The 19,971-nt window shown below is 41.2% G+C and overlaps 1 protein-coding gene across 3 annotated transcripts in view; it reads left to right on the top strand.

Annotated features, from left to right (window-relative positions):
- Positions 1–19,306, top strand: part of LOC136434761 (uncharacterized) — a 29,015-nt gene extending 9,709 nt beyond the window's left edge. For all 3 annotated transcript variants that reach the window (XM_066427803.1, XM_066427804.1, XM_066427805.1), the window contains exons 2-4: positions 12,000–14,612; positions 14,886–15,081; positions 15,457–19,306. In XM_066427803.1, coding sequence (XP_066283900.1) covers positions 12,094–14,612; positions 14,886–15,081; positions 15,457–16,548 — 3,807 coding nt within the window. In that variant the 5' untranslated portion in view covers positions 12,000–12,093 and the 3' untranslated portion in view covers positions 16,549–19,306. The remainder of the gene's footprint in view (positions 1–11,999; positions 14,613–14,885; positions 15,082–15,456) is intronic.
- Positions 19,307–19,971: the final 665 nt, after the last annotated feature.

The following is a 19,971-nucleotide window of genomic DNA, read 5'->3' on the forward strand; positions in this document are numbered from 1 at the left end:
TAGCATCTTGAGGGGCAAAGGAAGGGCTGTAGAAATGTTAATCCCTATGACAGCAAGAATATCGAGTGTGCAAGAAGACAGATGATTGCAGGAGCAGTCCTCAAGGCCATAGAAGTCCGGCTTTATAAAAACCAATTATATTGTACTTTTTATTGGTGATTGAATAACAACATTCTTGATTTATAAAAGATGGCCACCAGAAGTCGACACTTTTGAATGCGCTGTTAAACTTAAATGTCATTTTCTATACTTAAAAGAATATACATGTACATTCAATGTTTACAATGTCTCCCACTACCTGCAGTGTCAAATATTCAATATACATGCATGAGAAAGTTAATGGGCTTTAACATGTGATTTATAAACCATTAAGGTCCCACAATTATATAATGGAACAGGTGTTATGGAGGATGTATTTCAGCCTAAGCATTTCAGATACCTACAGTTTTGTTGAATGACACAGCACAAATATCAGTGGTTGGATTATGGAAATGTGTCATTGTGAGTGACAGCACTTAAATCATACACAGGATATGCCATGTTTGTGCAATACACTCCCTTATTATTTGGCCTTATGTGTCACTTCCCTTTCGATGTTGAGACATCAGCGGATGATCCTTCAGGTGTGTTGTGTACGCAGTTGACAGGTGCCTTTTGTCGGGCAGAAGGGAGATGATCTGACAAGAAAGATTCTACAGGAGGAGCGCAACGTGTGCCATCTCTAAGGATGTACTCTCCAAGCAGAGGTTTGGCTCAGGCTGGTTCTTGACGTGATTTTGATGCCATACTTGGCTCGGCGACATGAAGAACACTGAACAAATAGAAAGCCTGACAAAAACGCCTAAAATCACATCAAAAACAGTCCAAATCTCTGCTTGGAGAGTAGTAAAAGAGAAGTTGCCCCAAAAGTCTGTGACAGGAAGCCAAAATGACAGTCTCACAGGAAGAGTGCACAGTGCTGAATGAATGGCTTGGGAAAGGGGGATCATCCATTTGTATTCTGTAATCTCCAAGCAGAGGTTTGGAAGAAAAATCACAACATTTTCCTAGCTGCCCGTTTATGTTACGAATCCGAAGGGGAGTCAGTTTCTAACAGTAACCAGCAGCTAGGACAATATACCAATTTTGCCTCCCAACATCTGCTTGGAGATTATGATACCTGTACATCTCCATTTTGCTCATCAACCTTTGGCAAATGGTACTAAAATCTTTATGTGGGGATGGTCTAGATTTCCAGCTGATGGGACACAGCAACAGCACGAGACAAAAGTCCCTCTCCAACTATCAACTGGAATCACTGGTCTTTATTTATTCATCTACCTCCAGATGTATTCGGCCGTGACATTGCTTTGGTAAGGCTCTCTGCCAAGAAACTGGCACAATAAAGATACGAGATACCCACCAGCACCCTTTCGAACAAAGGAGTATGACATTATATTGTGTCCAATAACATAACTTGTATCAGTAATACGGGTAGTCACAATACAAGGCTGTAACAAGGCTTTGTAATTTGATTAAAGGTAAATCCGTGAACAAAAGATACGAAATTTGACATCATTGTTATTTATGAAATCTACACCTTGGAGTTAGAATTAACCTTTCTCTGTTTTAAAGGAAAATGGATTTTGGGTAGCCAATAACATATTCTGTATCGGTAATGATCACAATACAATAATTAAGGTAAATCCATGAAAAAAGATACAAAATTTGACGTCATCATTTTATTTCTCAAATCTACACCATAAGATATAAGTAGTTTTTTTGTTTCAAATGAAAATGAATTCTATGGATGAATGAATTGAATTGCTGTCAATCCGTTTGCAAATTGGGTTGAGGTAAAAGGCATATTCAGGTGGCCCCATTCAGAAAATCGATGGCATCACAACTGAAACACCGCCTGGACTGTAAATCTTTTCCTTACTGCGATAGAGATACAATGCCGAGCTGATTTGATGAATGAACAGTCCTGTAGGAAATGAAAATCTAAATTGTAGGTGGGAACAGAATATTGTAAGAGAGGCCCCAGTGTTGATTTGACTATCGTGGGCTCCCTTGTGGCTGTCACTTTATTGCTCCAGACGTAGAATTATCGATCATGCGGCTGTGAACCGTACATGTTTTGTGCCGGTGTGAAAGGAAAATTAGATAAGCAAAAAGAGCCGCCTGCAAGCCGACCTTAATGCCCTTTTCAAGGTAATACCAGAAGTCATGAATTATTATGAGTGCACATGTCAATGTATTTCATTCTGATACATGTAATAGTCAAATCCTAGATGATAATATTTTTCAAAGGCTTAACGTTGCCAAGTATTTTTTTGGTGTCGTTCTATGTTTCGTTGCCATGTTTTTAATTTGTAGCCAAATAGAAAACCTGCTTGGCACACTTATTATTTTTAGTTCATTGTGTCTTTAAATTGCTCACTTAAGAGTTTAACAATGTCAAAATATACAGGTGTGTCTTTGTGTACATCTCTTGTTAAAGATACACATAATTGAAGTCAGAAGGCACTTTCTTGCTCTAAAGAATTTTCAATTTTTAAAATTTTTAAAAAGGTACTTATACCTCCTATTCAGAATGATTTTAACTTCCTGACACAGAATGATGAAATTATTATTCTGAAATGCTCTCCCCATTTTTCTTTTGGTTCAACCCATTCCACCCAATCTAACCTAATCACTACCAACCTATTTTTTATCAAGAAGGCCACGAAGGGCAGGCATAAAATATCCTCTTTTGTAGAAGATTAGATATGTCCCATCCTAATACGGGATCTGAAAGGGTACAAATGTAAAGTGATTGTAACAGATAACCCAAATTTCACCTTGTTTCCCTCCAGCGTTGGAAGATCACATTTGACAACCCAGTGAGTAGGAAATTTCTAATTGCGCCAGGTGGAATCATGCGCACAGTGCGCTCAAATGTGTGACACAAATCATATCTGCCAGGATTCCTTTCTGCATCATCCTTCTGTCTACTCTATCTACTGTCCTCTTTAATGAAATTTGTTGCGTTTCACCAGCGTAGGTTCTCATCTGCTAATTTGACATTCAATGTATTACAATCATACAAATTCAGAAAGTTAACTGATACCTATGTCAGATTGTTTGTTTGTTTTATTTAGATCTCCATTAGTGTCACATAAAGAAACACTATTCTACCTTGAGTCCACAGATAATTTATAACCATGTCAGTTGCTCTAGAACTGGAATAAAGATGATTTTTGCTGTCCTTGCATCTTAGTAGCCGGTATAACCATACTTCGCCGTTTGGCGTATCACACTAGCTTTATTTCCTGATATAGTTGTAATTCCAGTTGTTCAGAAGGCAGCCTTGAATATAATTGAAAAGCCTCAAGAAATGCAAGTTAGAGTGCAATTACTGTCTCCATTGTTACTTGGAAACTATTTTTGCTTGACGTCGTCTTCAATGTTCAGACAACACGGCGCCAGCAGGGTATCAGAGAGCGGATTTGAAGGTCTGACTGTCATCATTTTGGCATCTGCTTCGGATGGGAGACAGATTGACGTGTTCTCCTCTTATAACCTCAGGTGTAGTTCTAATGGGCTTGTCATTCATGAAGCAACCAGTTACTGTAAAATAATGCAGAAATATTCCGGAAACATTTTTGTCCAATACTGAAGCAGTATGTGATTATAGCGCTGCCGCCAACTTAAAACCACCGCAAACACTCCATTTTCGCCTTAGCACAAATTAAAAACCATGCGATCTTAAATGCATTTACAGTACTCCTCCTTTCTCCTAGTACTAGAGGCTGTAACCACATCGCATTTACCACTGAGCGACAGATTGCAAAACAGGTTTCATGGTTTAAGAACAAATTATTTTACATTTTGTGTGTTTTGTCACCTTTTAAGTCATACTGTCACATCTTGCATCATATTTCATTCATGAAATCAAGGATATACAAGTCCAGGTTTGGTCGCTGTTCCATTGCTTAGCGATCACTGTCTAGTGGAAAAGGGGCCTTACATCTAGGCTTTCCTGGGGGAAATATCCAGGGGTCAGAACAGCACATGTGCGGATCAAGCCGTTAGATACACATGTACGGAAATGTAGGATAAGCAACATATGGAAATAGAACAACCTGATGACTATTGATATATTTGTACAGTTAAGCATTTTTTGCTTCTTACACATGAAGATTATACATTGTAGTTGTACTTACATGTATATAAATGCACATACATCATACATGTATGACAATGACATAAAAAAATTGAAATGCAGGATTGTTTTATCCAACATCATGATGTAGGCAAGATCTAATGTCTACTAGTATCTGACATGTAAAAAGCTAAGAATACCTTTTAGGCTTTTTCCCTTGCTGCTTTTCGAAATGACCCACACTGGGCCTCTTGCAAGTTACCATCAGTTCTGAAACACAAAGAGGATTTTGTAATAACCTCTACATCCACTTCCACCACTCATAATCTGTCAATGTCGTGAACTGAGGGCTATGCATACAGGCACGCCTTACCATTACAATTGTAATGTGCAGAATCATCATGTTTCCAAACCTGGTATCGAAGAGCATTGCCAAAGATGTCATTAAAGGCCAATTTTATTTTTTGTGTAAGGCCACTCTGACTTGATTATATGGTTGACATATCTGTACGTGCATTAATTTCAACAAAAAAATTGCGACCATAGTGCAAATCGTGCAAAATGTATTGCAAGCGTTGGGCAAAGTTTTCCAAGGTCTTCCAAGAAGATGTGAAAGAACAAATATACAGAATAAATTGGTTGGTACCATTCTTAAAGTTCAGTAATTAGTAAGACCTTCCAGACCACTTTGATTTTATAATGAAGGAAACCTATTTTTTTGCACACTCGCATCAATTTTGCAAAGCCCAGAGGATGCCATCGATGTAATCAAAAAGCTCATAGGAATTACAGATCATGCCTCGGCCATTAGGTTGACATGCTTTCTAGTGCTCGGACATGAAAGGACCCTCTACGGACTTAATTTTCTGTTGTTCAAGTTCTGTACTACATTTTTCAGCACATATTCACTGTTTCAGATCACGCTTCAAGCACAACATACGTTTAATTTTTGAGGTTTAAAGATATGAAAAATCATTGTACAGACGAAGCCACTTAATTGCACCTCGGATAAACGCACCTTCCATTTAATTGCACCGAATCCCAATATCCAAAACCGGTTCCCATTCACTGCATTGTTAGTGACTCCGCATATCTGCACCGCGCATGGTCACCAATGCCGGATAACTGCACCAATTTCTTTCAAAAATCCTCGACAAGTTAACTGAAAAGGTGCGCTAAAATCGACAAACGCGGTACAAATGAGCCAATACCCGCCGGTGTAAAGGCGCAATACCGCCAATATGTTTAAAACTGTTTTGAGTAGCAAAAGAAGGCGGTCTCCATTGACAGTTGCGTTGATAGGAATCGTATGGGAGGTCCCGGGCGGGTCATCCGTAATCAGTAACCAAGTTTTAGTTTCAATTCCTAGTTTCATGACGGTACATGATTTACGTAAATCGACAACTGCACTCTACGTAATGTAACACAGAAACTGTTATCCCATGACTGGTGACGATGTTTCAGAATGCCTCCCCTGTAACATTACGTGTGTTGTAATGCGGTAGATCGCATGGAAAAATGAAAGAATGCAAAATCAAAACAGGTTCGTAGTCATTTCTTTATTTTCAGCAAAGGGTCAATAAATAAAGTTAATAACTGAATAATTTCGTCTGTTTTCTTTATGCTAGTGTTTCTGACTAACAATACACCCCCTCGCCCATGGTGGTGCGGTCCAGCTGGGCATTTCGCATAATTGCACCAGCCGGATAATTGCACCAAAAACGCTGACAAATGGGTGGTGCAGTTAAGCGGATTCTACTGTACATGGAAATATGTCTCAACTATAGACTGTTAAGTACATAAGAATCAATATACATGTACTGGTGTAGATAAGTCACTTAGATAAGCTGCTAGTTCAAAGTCAACAGATACTAGTACCCTGAGGGATAATTGCAGTATATGTCATAAGGAAGTTAAGAAGCCTTGGTTGATTAGATGTTTCTGCTACCGCTAACTGCAGGGGGGGCCATTACAGCCTCGGACAGAGGAGTTTGCATTATACAGACTACCTGTACTTAGATACACCTAATTGGAAAACCACAGATGATAATCTTGAAAATGATTTGATAGATGATTAGTCAAGAGTAAAAGTTATAGAAACATAGTATTACATGCATCTGGGCTTTCACAATATAGTACATGTATATTGGCATATGCACAGTTTTATTAATGATAATGGACAGTCTGACACAGTTACCCAGTTAGCTGGCTGTCTGAATGCCTGAGTTGGTATAACGTCTTAATTATAACCTTTGTCTTTAAATCAATGTCATTTTGTGACCCAGTTTTGCATCTATAAACATCAAAGACAGACATAAATTTTGTACTGCCCATATCTCAAGTTAAAGTGTGACAGCACAATTTTTACGTGCATGAAAAAATCTGGAAATGTATAGGTCCTGTTATTTGGAGGTCACAATACACTTTGCATGCAACAAGGAAAAGCTGTCAGGGAGGAAATTATTTTGGCCGTCATTCCCTTGCAGTCTATACAGTTCATAAGTGTCTTTCTTCATTTCTGCATTCTTATGTACTCAATACAGCAAATACACAAAAATGCGAGATACTGTGAATACTTAACCGTGGAAGCAGTGGAAGATGAAATGAATTCTATTGGTCAATTTCAGAGTTTTTGACACTATAACAGTAACATGCACTGATGTAAAGCTCTTGATCTTCTTGCCTTAGCTTAAAGATTTTTGGCTTATGATCTACATGTAAAGTATAACGGGGGTTGCCCTACCTTAGGACGCGCCCTAACTTAGGACGGATTTTTTAGTGATCTTGTTATGCATAAGTACGCCGTGTTTGTGTCCACTGACTATGCTCATAAGGAAGGTAAATAAACCAAGTCCATGCACATAATTTTTATTTGCATTCAAAACATATGTGTACATATTCATTCCTTGTTTTGTCAAGAATGGTATTTTGACAATAATGATGGCAACGCTGAGTAGAGGGTCACTGCGTAGCTAGACGGCCCGACACCTAAATATACGACCTGTGCCAAGCAGATATACAACTATCATACACATAAGAAATATAACTTCATAAAACACAAAAAAATTGGGTCTTTAAGTGTTTGCTGAGAAGAAAACCGACCAAAGAAAACAACGTAAACATCGCTGCCGTCTGGCAACGTTGTTTTCCCGCCATTTTTTGGGGTCGCGATGGTGGCGGACGGCCATTCAACGCACAGCTTTGTAACGCTCTAGCATGTGATTGGTACCGTCTATGAAAAGGAAACTGAATACAGATATGGCGAAGATATTTCCCAATAAGTAGACGGAGTATTGTTGATGTAAGCGGTGTTGTTTTTTCGTAATGATTTTGTAAGTCGGGTCGCATGCAAGACGTACGTCGGGCCGCGCGCAAAGTGCGTAGTAGCCTATTTCCCGCCAAAACATGAGCTGGGATGCGCTAGATATAGCCCTTCTCACATGACGTTAGAAGTGCACACAGTCAAAATTTTCCGGTCAAAAGAAAGCTAGAATATAGCAGACTTCAAGCCTTATTTACATTTCCCTAACTTCATCACCAACTTCCGAAGAGAGCAAAATTACCAAAGCGTACTAAGTTAGGCACACTATCTGGCGTAGCACTAAATCAGAAGGTACATTCGTGAAAACGTCTCACAGCGTTTGCCGCTTGTAACTCGGAGCGTGAAGGGCCCATGAACAATATGAATACATTTCTTGTCCATGTATGTTCTTTAGATGAATATGTTCAAAATTCATTCATTAAAACATGACCATTCTTTGACAACCAGCAATGGAGCGCCGTGAGTTCGAGCGCGTAAAAAAACGTCCTATGTTTGGGCGACTCCCATTAACTATAAAAGGCAGAAAGTTCTATTCCCTCAGGTACCAAAACTGTTTGATCTCTGGGGAGTTTGATTTGGCTTCATTTGTTCCAGTTCACCCAGTAACAAGTGGGTACCAGATGTCCCATTAGGAGGTTAATCAGTGGTTCAGCACCCCAGCCAGAGGTGAGCCTCAGACAGGTGCTGCTAGAATAACAGGGATTTAATCTGGCCCAATGGGCCTGGCTGGGTCACACCTTTGGCCTAAGAAAAATGAGATGATTTTATCCTTTAAGATGATCTATAGGGCGAACATTTGCCTCCTCTCAGGTGATACTGAAGATGGATTTACTCTTAGTAAGTCTTACCCATCGGGCCTGGTAGGGTTGCATCTTTGGCCTAAGGAAAGATGATATTATCTACATGACTAGTGTGAAACTATATTCGAACAGTTGTCTTCTGCAGGTGGTGCTAGGATAACAGGGATTTAATCTGGCCCATTGGGCCTGGCAGTTTTTTACCTTTGGCCTAAGAAATTATATTATTTATTGTTTAATATGATCTATTACTATATTTGAGTGAGCATATCTTCTTGCAGAAAAGGGCTCTAGCCTTGCTCATTGGCCCTGGCACAGTCATATCTCTGGCCTTAGAAAAATAGGATGATTTCATCCTTTCACATGATCTATAGCGTGAACAATTGCCTTCTGTCAGGTTGTACTGAAGAGAGATTTACTCTCAGTAAGTCTTACCCAATGGGCCTGGCTGGGACATATCTTTGACCTTTGAAAAATAAGACGATTTTATCCTTTAACATGATGAATGACTTCAAAAATATCTCCTGCCAGGTCTAGCAGGAGAGGGATTCACTTAGCCCCATTGGGTATGGCAGGGTCATATATTTGGTCTGAGAAAAATAAGATGATTTTATCCTAATCTACATGAATATTGGTGATCACTTTTCTCCTGGCATGCCGTGAAGTAGAGGGATTTACAAATGCCCAATGGACCAAGCAGGGCTATATCTTTGGTCTTAGAATTGGCTTAGATGCTGTAAACGTTTAACTTCTATACAGGTGAAAACTTCTCTTCTGTCTTAGAAATTTGTAGCAATTGTCGAGTACAAGGATTTTCACACAAAAAGGAAAGAGAAGTGTCATGAATAATGTCCATTCCCTTTAGATGGCCATAATGCAAAGATTATCAAACAATTTGTTGCTTTTTTTTTCACTGAAATTTTTGCCCTAGTTTGTGAAAACCAGTCTTGACATCTCACCAGTTTTAAATCATGATGATACATTTGTCTCATCCAGGTAACATCATCCCCCTGTAGACGGAAGGTCTCCTTGGGTAATCCTAGGCAGATCCAATGATTTGTCACTGGCAAGCTATAAGATCCCCTATGAATAAAGAATGATGATAAACTACCTTTCTTTAGCCTTGCCCTTGCTATACCTTAGACCTGATTAGAATTTATTTTGACACAATTAGCCAGTAATTGATTGATGTTTAATAACAGTTTTAGATGGGGTTAGAGCAATTAAAGGAAATGGCATCAATTGGGGACAAGAGTTGAAGATGGATTGTAAATTGCTAATGATATGAAAACAGCACACTGAGCTAAGAATTTAAAAGAGCCTTCTGTGGAACTGTGTACTACATGACAGTGTAGAAAGTGGCCTGCTCAGCTTAGTCATGGTGCTAGGCATAAGCTGTGAGATTTGTCAGCCAAACATTCATCCAGAAATTCCGACACTTTCTTGAAAGTCAAAGAACCAAGCAATTGTGTTTGTTTAGCCCAATGGAAGGAGGCAATTTGCATAAATGAATAGCAGGAGGAAAGCCATCAATTGCAGATGAAATTGCAGAAAATATGCACCAATTTGCAGATCTAGATATTTCATGTGAAAAATTGTATAGCCTCAGATGCAAACTTACTGCGATCGTGTGACTAGTTTCTGCTATAAATGGAGTGCCATGAAGACAGTCTAAAGACAATCATTTCTTACAGGCTGGGGTGTGTTTGCCTGCCTGCATTTTTAGGTCAATGATATGTGAATGCCTTCCATATATCTTAACTTGCCCCAGGAGAGTGGCTATCATTCCAAGAAAAGTCTCTTTGTGTGAGATGAAAGATTGATGGCCTCTTATATCGACCCACAGTAAAAACCCTGAGTGGAGACTCACAGAGCAACCAGTTACTGTAAATGCATTTAAGTTTGCGTTGATTTAACTTTGCGGTAGGGAGAAAATGGAGTATTCACGATGGTTTTAAGTTCACAGTTGAAACAATACATGGGGTAGGCGGGCAGAAGACAGAGCAAGATCTTCACAGTGGTTTTAACTTAAGTTTGTGGTGCTCGGTGAAGAGGTCATCGCAAAAACTGCAAACATAAGACCACCGTGAACTTAAATGCATTTACAGTATCTTCCAGAAGACAGCTGATTTAATAGACTGCTGACTTGCTGTTGCCTTATGATTGAATTTTGTGGTAACATTCCTAAGTACTATTGAGCAAAGATGAAATGTCGTTCAGCTTTTTGTATAAAGTAAAAACTGCCCTTGAAGACCACTGGGGACAGATGAAAACTGGTCTATATGTACGAAATCACTATAGACAGGATTCTTAATGCTTTTGTCAATGGGAAAAATTATCTATTCTAAGGGTCACTTGTTCAGGTTTGACTGTATTTGAAAGTATTACATGTATTTTATGTACAACACACGTATTTTACTAAATGCACTTTCACTCTGCATTTTTCAGTAAAAGACAATTAAGACAAACTAATCAAATTGACGTGACTGTCCTAACCAGTAAAGGCACTCCTGTGAATTAGTTATGTCATGTCGATAGGAGGGAGGTTTGCCGTTGGGAGTGTTTGCTTTTTCCAATTTTCACCGGCCATTTGGTTTACGGGAATAAGTGACCATTTGTCAGCCTCATGTTATAGCCCTTTTGTGTCTCTATGAGTCCCCAAGGCCATCTTATATAGGTAGGATCTAATAACACAGTGAGTGGTGAAGCAGAGCAATGTCACCACTCACTGGTCTAAATATTAGAAATTTCCCTCCATGATATTATGATATGTGCATTTGTAGCTGTTCCAAGCCCAAGTTGAATATACAGTGTACATTGCATTATCAAAATCTCTTATTGATGTTCCTTCTTTAATGAATGAATGAATGAAGACCTTTATTGTCACACATACCCACTGGGTTCAGTACAGGTCACAACAGAAAACGTCACAGTTTGCAAATACATATATACAAATTACAATGATAAGCTAGCACTAGTCTAATAATTACATGAATTTGGCCTCTTCTGGCTTGTTAGTAGTGGTGTAAATATACTTATATAGGTACAGATGTGCTTAATAATCAAGGGTTTGTATAAAGCCATTAGAAATGTATTTAGACAACAAGTTTATTTTTGGCAGACTATTACTGTACAGCTTATATTTGAACATTTTATACAAATCAGTTTTGTCAGATCAATCTTGTCATTGCAGGAGAGGGCTTCTAACAAAATCATGTATATGATGAGTCAACAAGTACTATATATCATATTTATCAAATAGCTTTTTTAGAAATCACTCTCTATTTCCACAGTGTGAGAAATACCATGATCCCAGATATGCATATGTGATGCACATTAAGTATTCATGTTCTGGAGAGAAGTAAAAGTTTAAGTACTTTGCAGGAACAGATGCTTTCCAGATGCCATCATTCCCATCCAACATACCCATGGTGCCAATAGGGATGGATCAGAAAGGATGGGGAGATGGGGAATGAATGTGTAAAAATGTACCAAAGGTTTTGGTAGCATTCTGCACTGTTGTCTTTTGGAACCCATTTCTCTTATTCCCTCTCCCAGTGCAGCTGCCTTGGCTGATCTGCATAATGTGTTGTTGCTTTTTGAATCAATCAAGATCAGATCAAATTGTTGCTGCCCTAATTTTCTAACCCCCATCCCAACAATGTCTCCTGATCTGTCCCTTAGTTTCATTTCTTTCCATTAGGGTAATATTGTTTCCACTGTGTTTAACTCTGTCTTTTCTTCCCATCTGCAGGGCTTTCTGGATCCTCTCAAGCTGCCGTCCCAATAAAAGACTGAGATCGCAATGTCCAGATGACAAGAACACCCTGTAGGAGAGAACCATTCCAATGCACATCATGTACGGAAAACCTACAACCCGATCCGTGCGCCTAGCCCTCGTGATACTTTGCCACATTGTCATCTGTGAGGCTAACAGAGAATTCGTGCCCACTGTGAGACTACAGACTGCTTCGAAAGGTACGGATGCCAGCCAAAGGGTGGAGACGACGACTGGTGTCCCGCCAGTAGATTCTGCTCTTCAGCCATCAAACACACTCAGCGGAGGCTTAACCACACCGATTTCGTCCACTGCAATTAGCAGTGGCGAGACCAAGTCAGCAATCCCTACATCGATATCACCCATTACAGACGGTGCCCAGGCTTCTAGGGATGTGTCTTTGTCTTCGCGGCTGTCTACTGACAGTGGGCAACCCGCCAGACAGGATAGTCTGTCCAACGTAGGCAACCCTGTGACATTAATGCCCACCAACGTGCAGCCGTCGTCCATGGTTACGCGGGTTCAGCCCATCCAGCCTGTCCCGAGCCGACCCACGCCAACCCCCACGAAGACGCCGCAGTTGGAGCCGAGCAGTGTGGACGTTCAGGGTCAACCCAAGCCAAGCCGGATCGATGGAGCTCAGGGGCAATTAAGCACTACAAATTGGTCTCTACAACCGAGTCCTGCCACAGTGGTGCCTATTTCACGGTTGCAGCCTCAGCCAACTCCTGCTGTCATACCTCTTGAGTTGAGCAATGGGCCTGCTGTCATACCTACCCCAGCTGTTGATGTTCAGTTAGGGGTGAGTAGCAGAAGTATTATAGAACAGGCAGGCCCTTCGTTAATGTTGCAGCCGGACACGACCACTCAAACAGCTCAGCTAAATGATCCACCGTCAACTGTTTCTCCTGTGAATAGTGCAAGCAGCAGTGTGGTTATTTCTCCACCCAGAGCTGTAACGGACGAACCACCATCACAGAACGACAGATCAGTGACAACCGTGGATCCGATAGTTACAACACCTGTGTTGAGCCCTCCTGTGAGCAAACAGATGGGGAACGGAGGAAACAGTGGTCCGTACAGGCCCAGCACTTCTGCTGGGAATCCCACACAGACAGCACCTTCACCGACTCCAGAACCTGAGCCGGAACCTGAGCCTGAACCCAGTGCAAAACCAACCATCAATTCACCAAGTGAAACATCCACGACACAGCAGCCTACAACTCCGCAGAGGGGACAGTCCCAGACTCCGGAATCCGAACCGTCTCCAACACCAGAAAGTGTCCCGTCCACTACACCGAAGGCAGAGCCATCTCCAACTCCAGAAGTGAATCCACCTCCCATCCCAAACACTGGTCCTCAAATCCCAGAGACTGAACCATCTCCCACTCCTGAACAAAACCCACCTCAAATTCCAAACAGGGAACCATCACCCACCCCAGAAACCAACCCACCTCAAATCCCAAACTCAGCACCATCCCCCACTCCTGAGGGATACCCTCCCCCAACTCCAGAGACTGAGCCATCTCCTACTGCAGAGAGGGCCCCGCCCGAGAGGCCGGGGTGGAGTCCTGATCCTAACCTTGAGTGGACGCCAAAAGCCGAGCCAGAAGGAGAACCCACGAGCGAGCCGTACGACCCTTACGGAATGGGCTGGGAACATATACCGTGGGCTGAACCTGAACCCAAGTGGGACGAGGCCAAAGAGACCTGGCGGTTCTGGTGGTTTGTCCACATCTACACCTTCGGAGGGCTCTTCGCTCTACTTGCTCTGTACTCCCTCATCAGCATGGTCAGGCTTACAAGGAAGCATCTGCTGAGCATGGGGTACTTCCTAGCACTGAACTTCCTCATGCTGCTGATGGGTGCGTCGCGGGCAGTCTACTTGTTCGTGGACGCGTACAACTCCCTGAAATTGCTGCATCCGGCATTGTCCTACTTTCTCTTCAGCGTCGGGTTTCCGTGCATGACCTCTGCGTTCTGCCTGCTGTATTTAGCCCTACTACAGACCACGAAAATGCAGGCGATGTCGCCCAAAGTCTACCAGACCTGCGTAATGGTTGCCATCATCGTTCTACACTTCGGACTGTCCGTTGCCACGGATCTCATCATCGGATTCCTAGGGACGGCAAAGATCCTGATGCTGGTGTGCCAGGGCGTGTTTGCCATATGGGGGATCATCCTGGCGTTCTCCTACTTCTTCATATTCAGGAGACTGTACCGCAGTGCCAGGCACAGGATGAAGGAACTGCAGCGGATGAGCCTCAGCAAGTCCAAACTGCCGGGCATAAATCCCATCAAGAAGAAGCTGAAAACCCGCCTTGGTACTGCTGTGAAAGTGACCCTTGTGACTGCGATATTGGGGCTGCTGTGCTCCCTACTGCAGGTGTACGCTATGGTGGAGGTGTTCGGGATATTCTACAAGCAGCCTGAGCCATGGCCTTGGTGGGGCTTCCAGACGGCTTTCCGACTGTGCGAGTTCCTCATGTGCGCCACCATGAGTTACGTGGCGACGCAGCCGTTCCGGTTCCACAAGGACGGGCGACCTCGGGACCCCTGCTGCGGCAGTTGCTGCTACTGCTGTTACAGGTACGAAGTCACACCCACGAGCCAACATTAGCTCCTGTACTCAAACAACAGGAGCTAAATGACACATCAACATCAACTTTGTCTTGACTTTGTCTTATTTTTGTTTCCTAATGGACCTTCTAAAATTGTCTTCACTTTACTTGCATATCAATTCATAGTTCGTGGTTAAAAACCTGCCGATCTACAAATCTTACTCAGTGTCACAGACGAAATGTAGTGGATGCTACCTAAAACGTCTGGCCATTTCCAAATTCTATCCATTTGCTGTTACAGGTGTTGCCACCGGGGGGAGAAGATCGAGCTGGACCTGCCTGACGGAAACGCCCACCACTACAGCGAGTTCTCGTGCATGACACACAGCGACGGCAACCTGGGCAACATCCACAACCCCCAGGGGACCAAAGACATCGCCGAGATGATTCCCATGATCACCATGGCTCCGAGTGACGTGCAAGGCTCCGTCTCTCAGGCAAGCTCAAGTTCATGTTTGTGCTGTGTACAGCGTTAGGCAGCAGGGAGAAGGTTAAACATGTTGAATTGTTGTAGAACCTTTATTAGTAATGAGGTTGGGGAATCCAGTAGCATGCTAGGAGATAAGAGTCTTCAAGATTTAAAATTATAAGATAGACAAAAGTACTGAAAGCCATCGTAATTTGATGTAAGATGTATGAAGTTGTCAAATGTATTAGATTCAACTACAAATCAATAGATCCTTTCCCTCTGACGCTAAATGTTATTAGGGTAAAGTGACGACTTATGATTACATTTGTAAGTGTCGAAACCTTTGTCTTAACCATAAGAACTCATTTTCTTACAACAGCAATCTGACAATTTAATTTCATAGGCAAGCATCATTGTCGAGGACAACCCCACCACGGACGATGAGATTCTGGAGAACATCGAGGTGCAGACTCTCACAACGACCTATGACAACTTCGCCAGCAGCGAGCAGGACACCAGGGACGAGGACGAGTATGATGTCGACATCGAACCACAGACTCGGTCAGAGGCAGAGGGGACATCCAACACCACCAGCCCCCAGCACTACGGCACTGACATCGACAGCCCAAGGCATTACGTGGACATGGAGACGTCGGAGGAATACCTTGATGCCGACAGCTCTCGCCAGGCGTCCACCTTCGACAGTCCGGCTCACTACGCCGACGTGGACAGTCCTCAGCACGTGGTGGACATGGAAGTTTTCCAACGTGACTCGGATGACACACCCAGTGAGTCCAATAGTATTTCACCCAGTAATTCACTCATTGATACTCCTCTGCTTGATGGCAACTTAGACTTCGAGCCACCATCTCCGTTAAACTTCAGAAGGAGCATAGACAATGTCTTCACGAACATGTACACGCCGTCGAAGAGCCGTAGTACGTTTAGCTTAGGGATCACCTTGCGGGACTTCTCTCAAGGGTCGGGTAAAAGTGACTCTGACGGTGAAACGTCCCTGTTGACACTTAGCACTACTGATAACAAGTACGGTGATAGCACGGGACCCTCCTCCGAAACCCAGTCTCCCTCCAAGAGCAGATCCATGACCGAGCTTGGAGCCGTCGGAGGAAATCCCAAGTACAAGAAGAATCCGGGAGGCGCGAAGACCAAGCCGAAAATCCTGACATCTTTGCCCAAGTTCTCCAGGTCAAGCCTTTCTCTTGGATCCAACCCTTCTAAGCAGGGATATTCACAGTTAGATGGAGAGGACTCTCAGAGCGGGGAAAGCAGCAGGCAAGACACCCTGCGCAGGAGCTTCAGCGATCCTCAGAGGAGAGAAAGAGATGAGATGGCCAGGGGAGAGGGAGAGGGTCAGGAAAGCCTGGCCCTCAGCGGGGAGCCCCTGTCTTCCCCTGTAAGCGTTCAGGCCGAACTAGGACATGTGTGTGACGCCATTAACGGGTTTGCAGTAGAAAAGGATGTTGTAGACTTGTGAAGCTCTACTCTAATGTTGCCCCATTGTGCCAATAACCATCACCAATTCATGCACATTTGCAAGCAAAAACAAAGACTGTTTTTAACTATCTGTAAGCCCCAGTGCTGTCAATTGTAGTGCAATTACAATTCTATAAAAATCTCAGGCTCAAGTCTTAAAGGTGTAGCACAAGGCAGTGGAAAGATTGAGGGAGTGCATTTTAAATTTTGTTGACCACCTTTAACGAAGCAGATGTGTATTGTCAGTGTTATGAAAGGTTCAAGTAAGAACTTTGTGATTTTATTGCTTTTAAGACGAGTACATGTGTGAAGAACATGTGTCACTTCTGACTGTAATTCGACAACTTTGAAAAAACTATTCAAAGCCACAAGCGGTAGGAATACATGTTACTACATGTAATGAAATTATGTACACTGCTGTTTAGGTATGTAAAGTGAAACAACCCTGAGTTGTTGTGAGGTTGCATAGTCATTTAGATTATAAGGTAACAGTATTTCGAAAGACGATATGCCACAGTGTTCGGGAAAGGAAGAATCGTGTTTTATAACTTTGATATTTATAATTCTTTGGTCCAATTCACAGTACCAGGTTCTAGTCCTTTTTAGACTGACTGACATATTTAATTCTTTGGTGGAGATAGTTACAGCTGAAAGGTACTTAGTATTTGTCTGTAAATATTATAATAGTTGAAGCCTTGTCATGGAATCATAGGAAGTGAGCCATTGTGTACAGTTCGATATCATGGTTGCCAAGGGGATGACTTGGGAAAGTGTATAAAAGTTGATGACATAGGAAACAGGTAGATATGTTCTCTGTACAGATTTTTTCCATGCTTTGTATGATAGTTAGATCTGTAATGGCATATATGAGTTAAGGTAATAGCCAAGTGTATTTGGTTGACAAAGAAAGGGTGGTACTGTCAGTATAAGATACATACGACATAGAATCTGATATGTTCCAGGCTTTTAGCTATATAATAACTCAGGCTTCCAAGCCTTTTCTTAGCTTGTTAAAAGCCACTATTGTTGCAATCAATTACTTCCAGAAAAACATGTTTTTGTGTAGTATTATTAAATATGATGGGAACAAATAATGACTAGTTTCTAGATCACTGTATAGTGAAACTTAACTAGTACTAGTGAATATTTTGTTAAAAGAATATTATGAGCTTTTTATCTAAACTTCAAATAGGCTTGTACTGTGTGTTATTGAGAACGAGGTGTTATGTGTCATAGCGTACAGCTAGTTCTAGCAATTTTTCAATTCATGTTGATAACGTATCTTTCCGGTAACAGAGATTTTAAGAATGACAAACATAGGAATTCTTCAGATTGGTGCTTTAGGTAGAGCCTTTTCATCATAGATTTCTACAAAGTTCAAACCTCAATAAGTACAGTAGGTCATAACAAGAAGCCTCTCTGTAATGTTTGTTCAAAGTAGGAGTATTATTTTGTATGTCGAGACATAAAATCATCCATTGAATCTGAACCTGAAATGTACTTTCCATTCTTCACATAATCGGGACATTTGTTTATGGAGCACATTTGTTGTGGCATTATTAACTGTTGTGTTGGTATATTGATACATTTGAACACAAGGTGTGCTAATGATGTCAGGTAAGAATGAGGAAAATGTAGCACAGGTATATTGAAGCGTGTTCCCATAACATAGTAGAAGAAGAGCCTATAGCCATGTCAAAATGCTGGTAAGTTTAGAAGTAAGTGAAGGGATGTAATACTGTGGTGTAGAAAATGTATGCATGTATGCTCTTAACAGTGGACTAAGTGATTGTGAGAACTTGAATTGTCTTCAAGAACACAATGGAGAAAAGAATCAAGGTAGTTTGATGTTTTAAAGCAACCTTCTCACTGCTGATGAAGCCTTTTATCACCATATTTGTGTTGGTTACAGGCTTAAGCAACAGGGAGAAGGTTAAACATGTTGAATTGTTGTAGAACAGTTACCCATTATGAGATTGGGACATCTAGTAGTAGTAGCATACTATGAGATAGAGTCTTCAGGATCCAAAATGATAGACAAAAGTACTGAAAGCGGTCATAATTTGATATGTTGTAACTTCTATATGTAAGATGTATGAAGTTGTCAAAAATTAAGTGAAGTTCAACTACGAATCAATTAGGGTAAAATGCCTACTTATGAATGCTGGCTTTATATATGTAAGTGTCCCCAAACGTTTGTCTTGACCATTGGAATTTATTTTCTTACTACAACAACAATCTTGCAACTTATTTTCATACAACAGTCTTACAGATTGTTACCAAGTCGATCTGTCGCAAGGAACCATTTTCAGTGACATAAGAAAGACAGCCTTTCCAAGGACTACCTGAGCAACACCTGACATTTGGTTATCTCCTTTCGGCCACTCCTACACAATGTAGTTAGAATCCACTCATAGCAGTAAGTTGATATTTTAAATGGTGTATCTAACAATGTGTCCGAAGTTATGTAAATTAGTATGAGACATTGCATACTAGTACTTAGACTCTGCTGAGTTTTGCAAGTATGTAGAATAAGCTAAAATGTGAATTCTTTTTCAGAACATTCCTTTGATTACCACTTGTACATATGTGTTCAGAAGCTACCTGCTACCTTATGTTGTACTTGTCTGTTTTTCACTCAAGTATTATTTTTGTATGCATTATTTGTCACCCTGTTGTTGCATATTTGTTATAATGTAGTACATTCATATTTGTATCAGGATGCAGATTCAGGTCCTTATCAATATATGAGTTAACGTCAGAACTGTCTTCCATTGCTTCTTCATGTGTCTTCACTTGCCTGTTAAAACATCTGAGTCTGACAAAACCACAGAAAATGTGATCAAAAAGAATGTTGAAATAGACATAACTAGTCTTGACATAATTGACAAATAGATGATTATAGAAACAAACAGGATGAAAAATCTTTTACAGCATAGATATATTCTTTCTTAAATTTGAATTACAAGAGAATCTAGTATTTTTCATGTATTAGAATTTTTCTCTGGATATCCGTGCAGTTAATGCATGCTTTCTACACTAATTGCATAATTGTTAAATGATACATTATTTTAAACTACAGGTGTTCCATTTAAGCCAATAGATGTTTCAGTCATCCTTATTCGATCTTTGACCGCTAATCATATTGAAAGAAAAAGACAAGTTTGATGGATTGGTCTATACCTTCGTATTTTTCTTTTCTGGTCACAACCTTGATTCGTAGTTTCCAATTCATTGCTACAAAACATTTTTTTTTAACGCTTTATTGAAAATATACAACATTGCTACAAAACATAGTGAGCTCTACATCTGAAGATATGATTGTGGGACGGATTTTTTTTTAGATTTGAATGGGTTTTTTTCAACCAATTGGCATTACTTTATTACACCTTCTTATCACCAGAGGCTGCGACCGCTAAGCGAC

This window comes from Branchiostoma lanceolatum, chromosome 5, assembly GCF_035083965.1.
Source record: "Branchiostoma lanceolatum isolate klBraLanc5 chromosome 5, klBraLanc5.hap2, whole genome shotgun sequence".
In the NCBI taxonomy this organism is placed as follows: domain Eukaryota; kingdom Metazoa; phylum Chordata; class Leptocardii; order Amphioxiformes; family Branchiostomatidae; genus Branchiostoma; species Branchiostoma lanceolatum.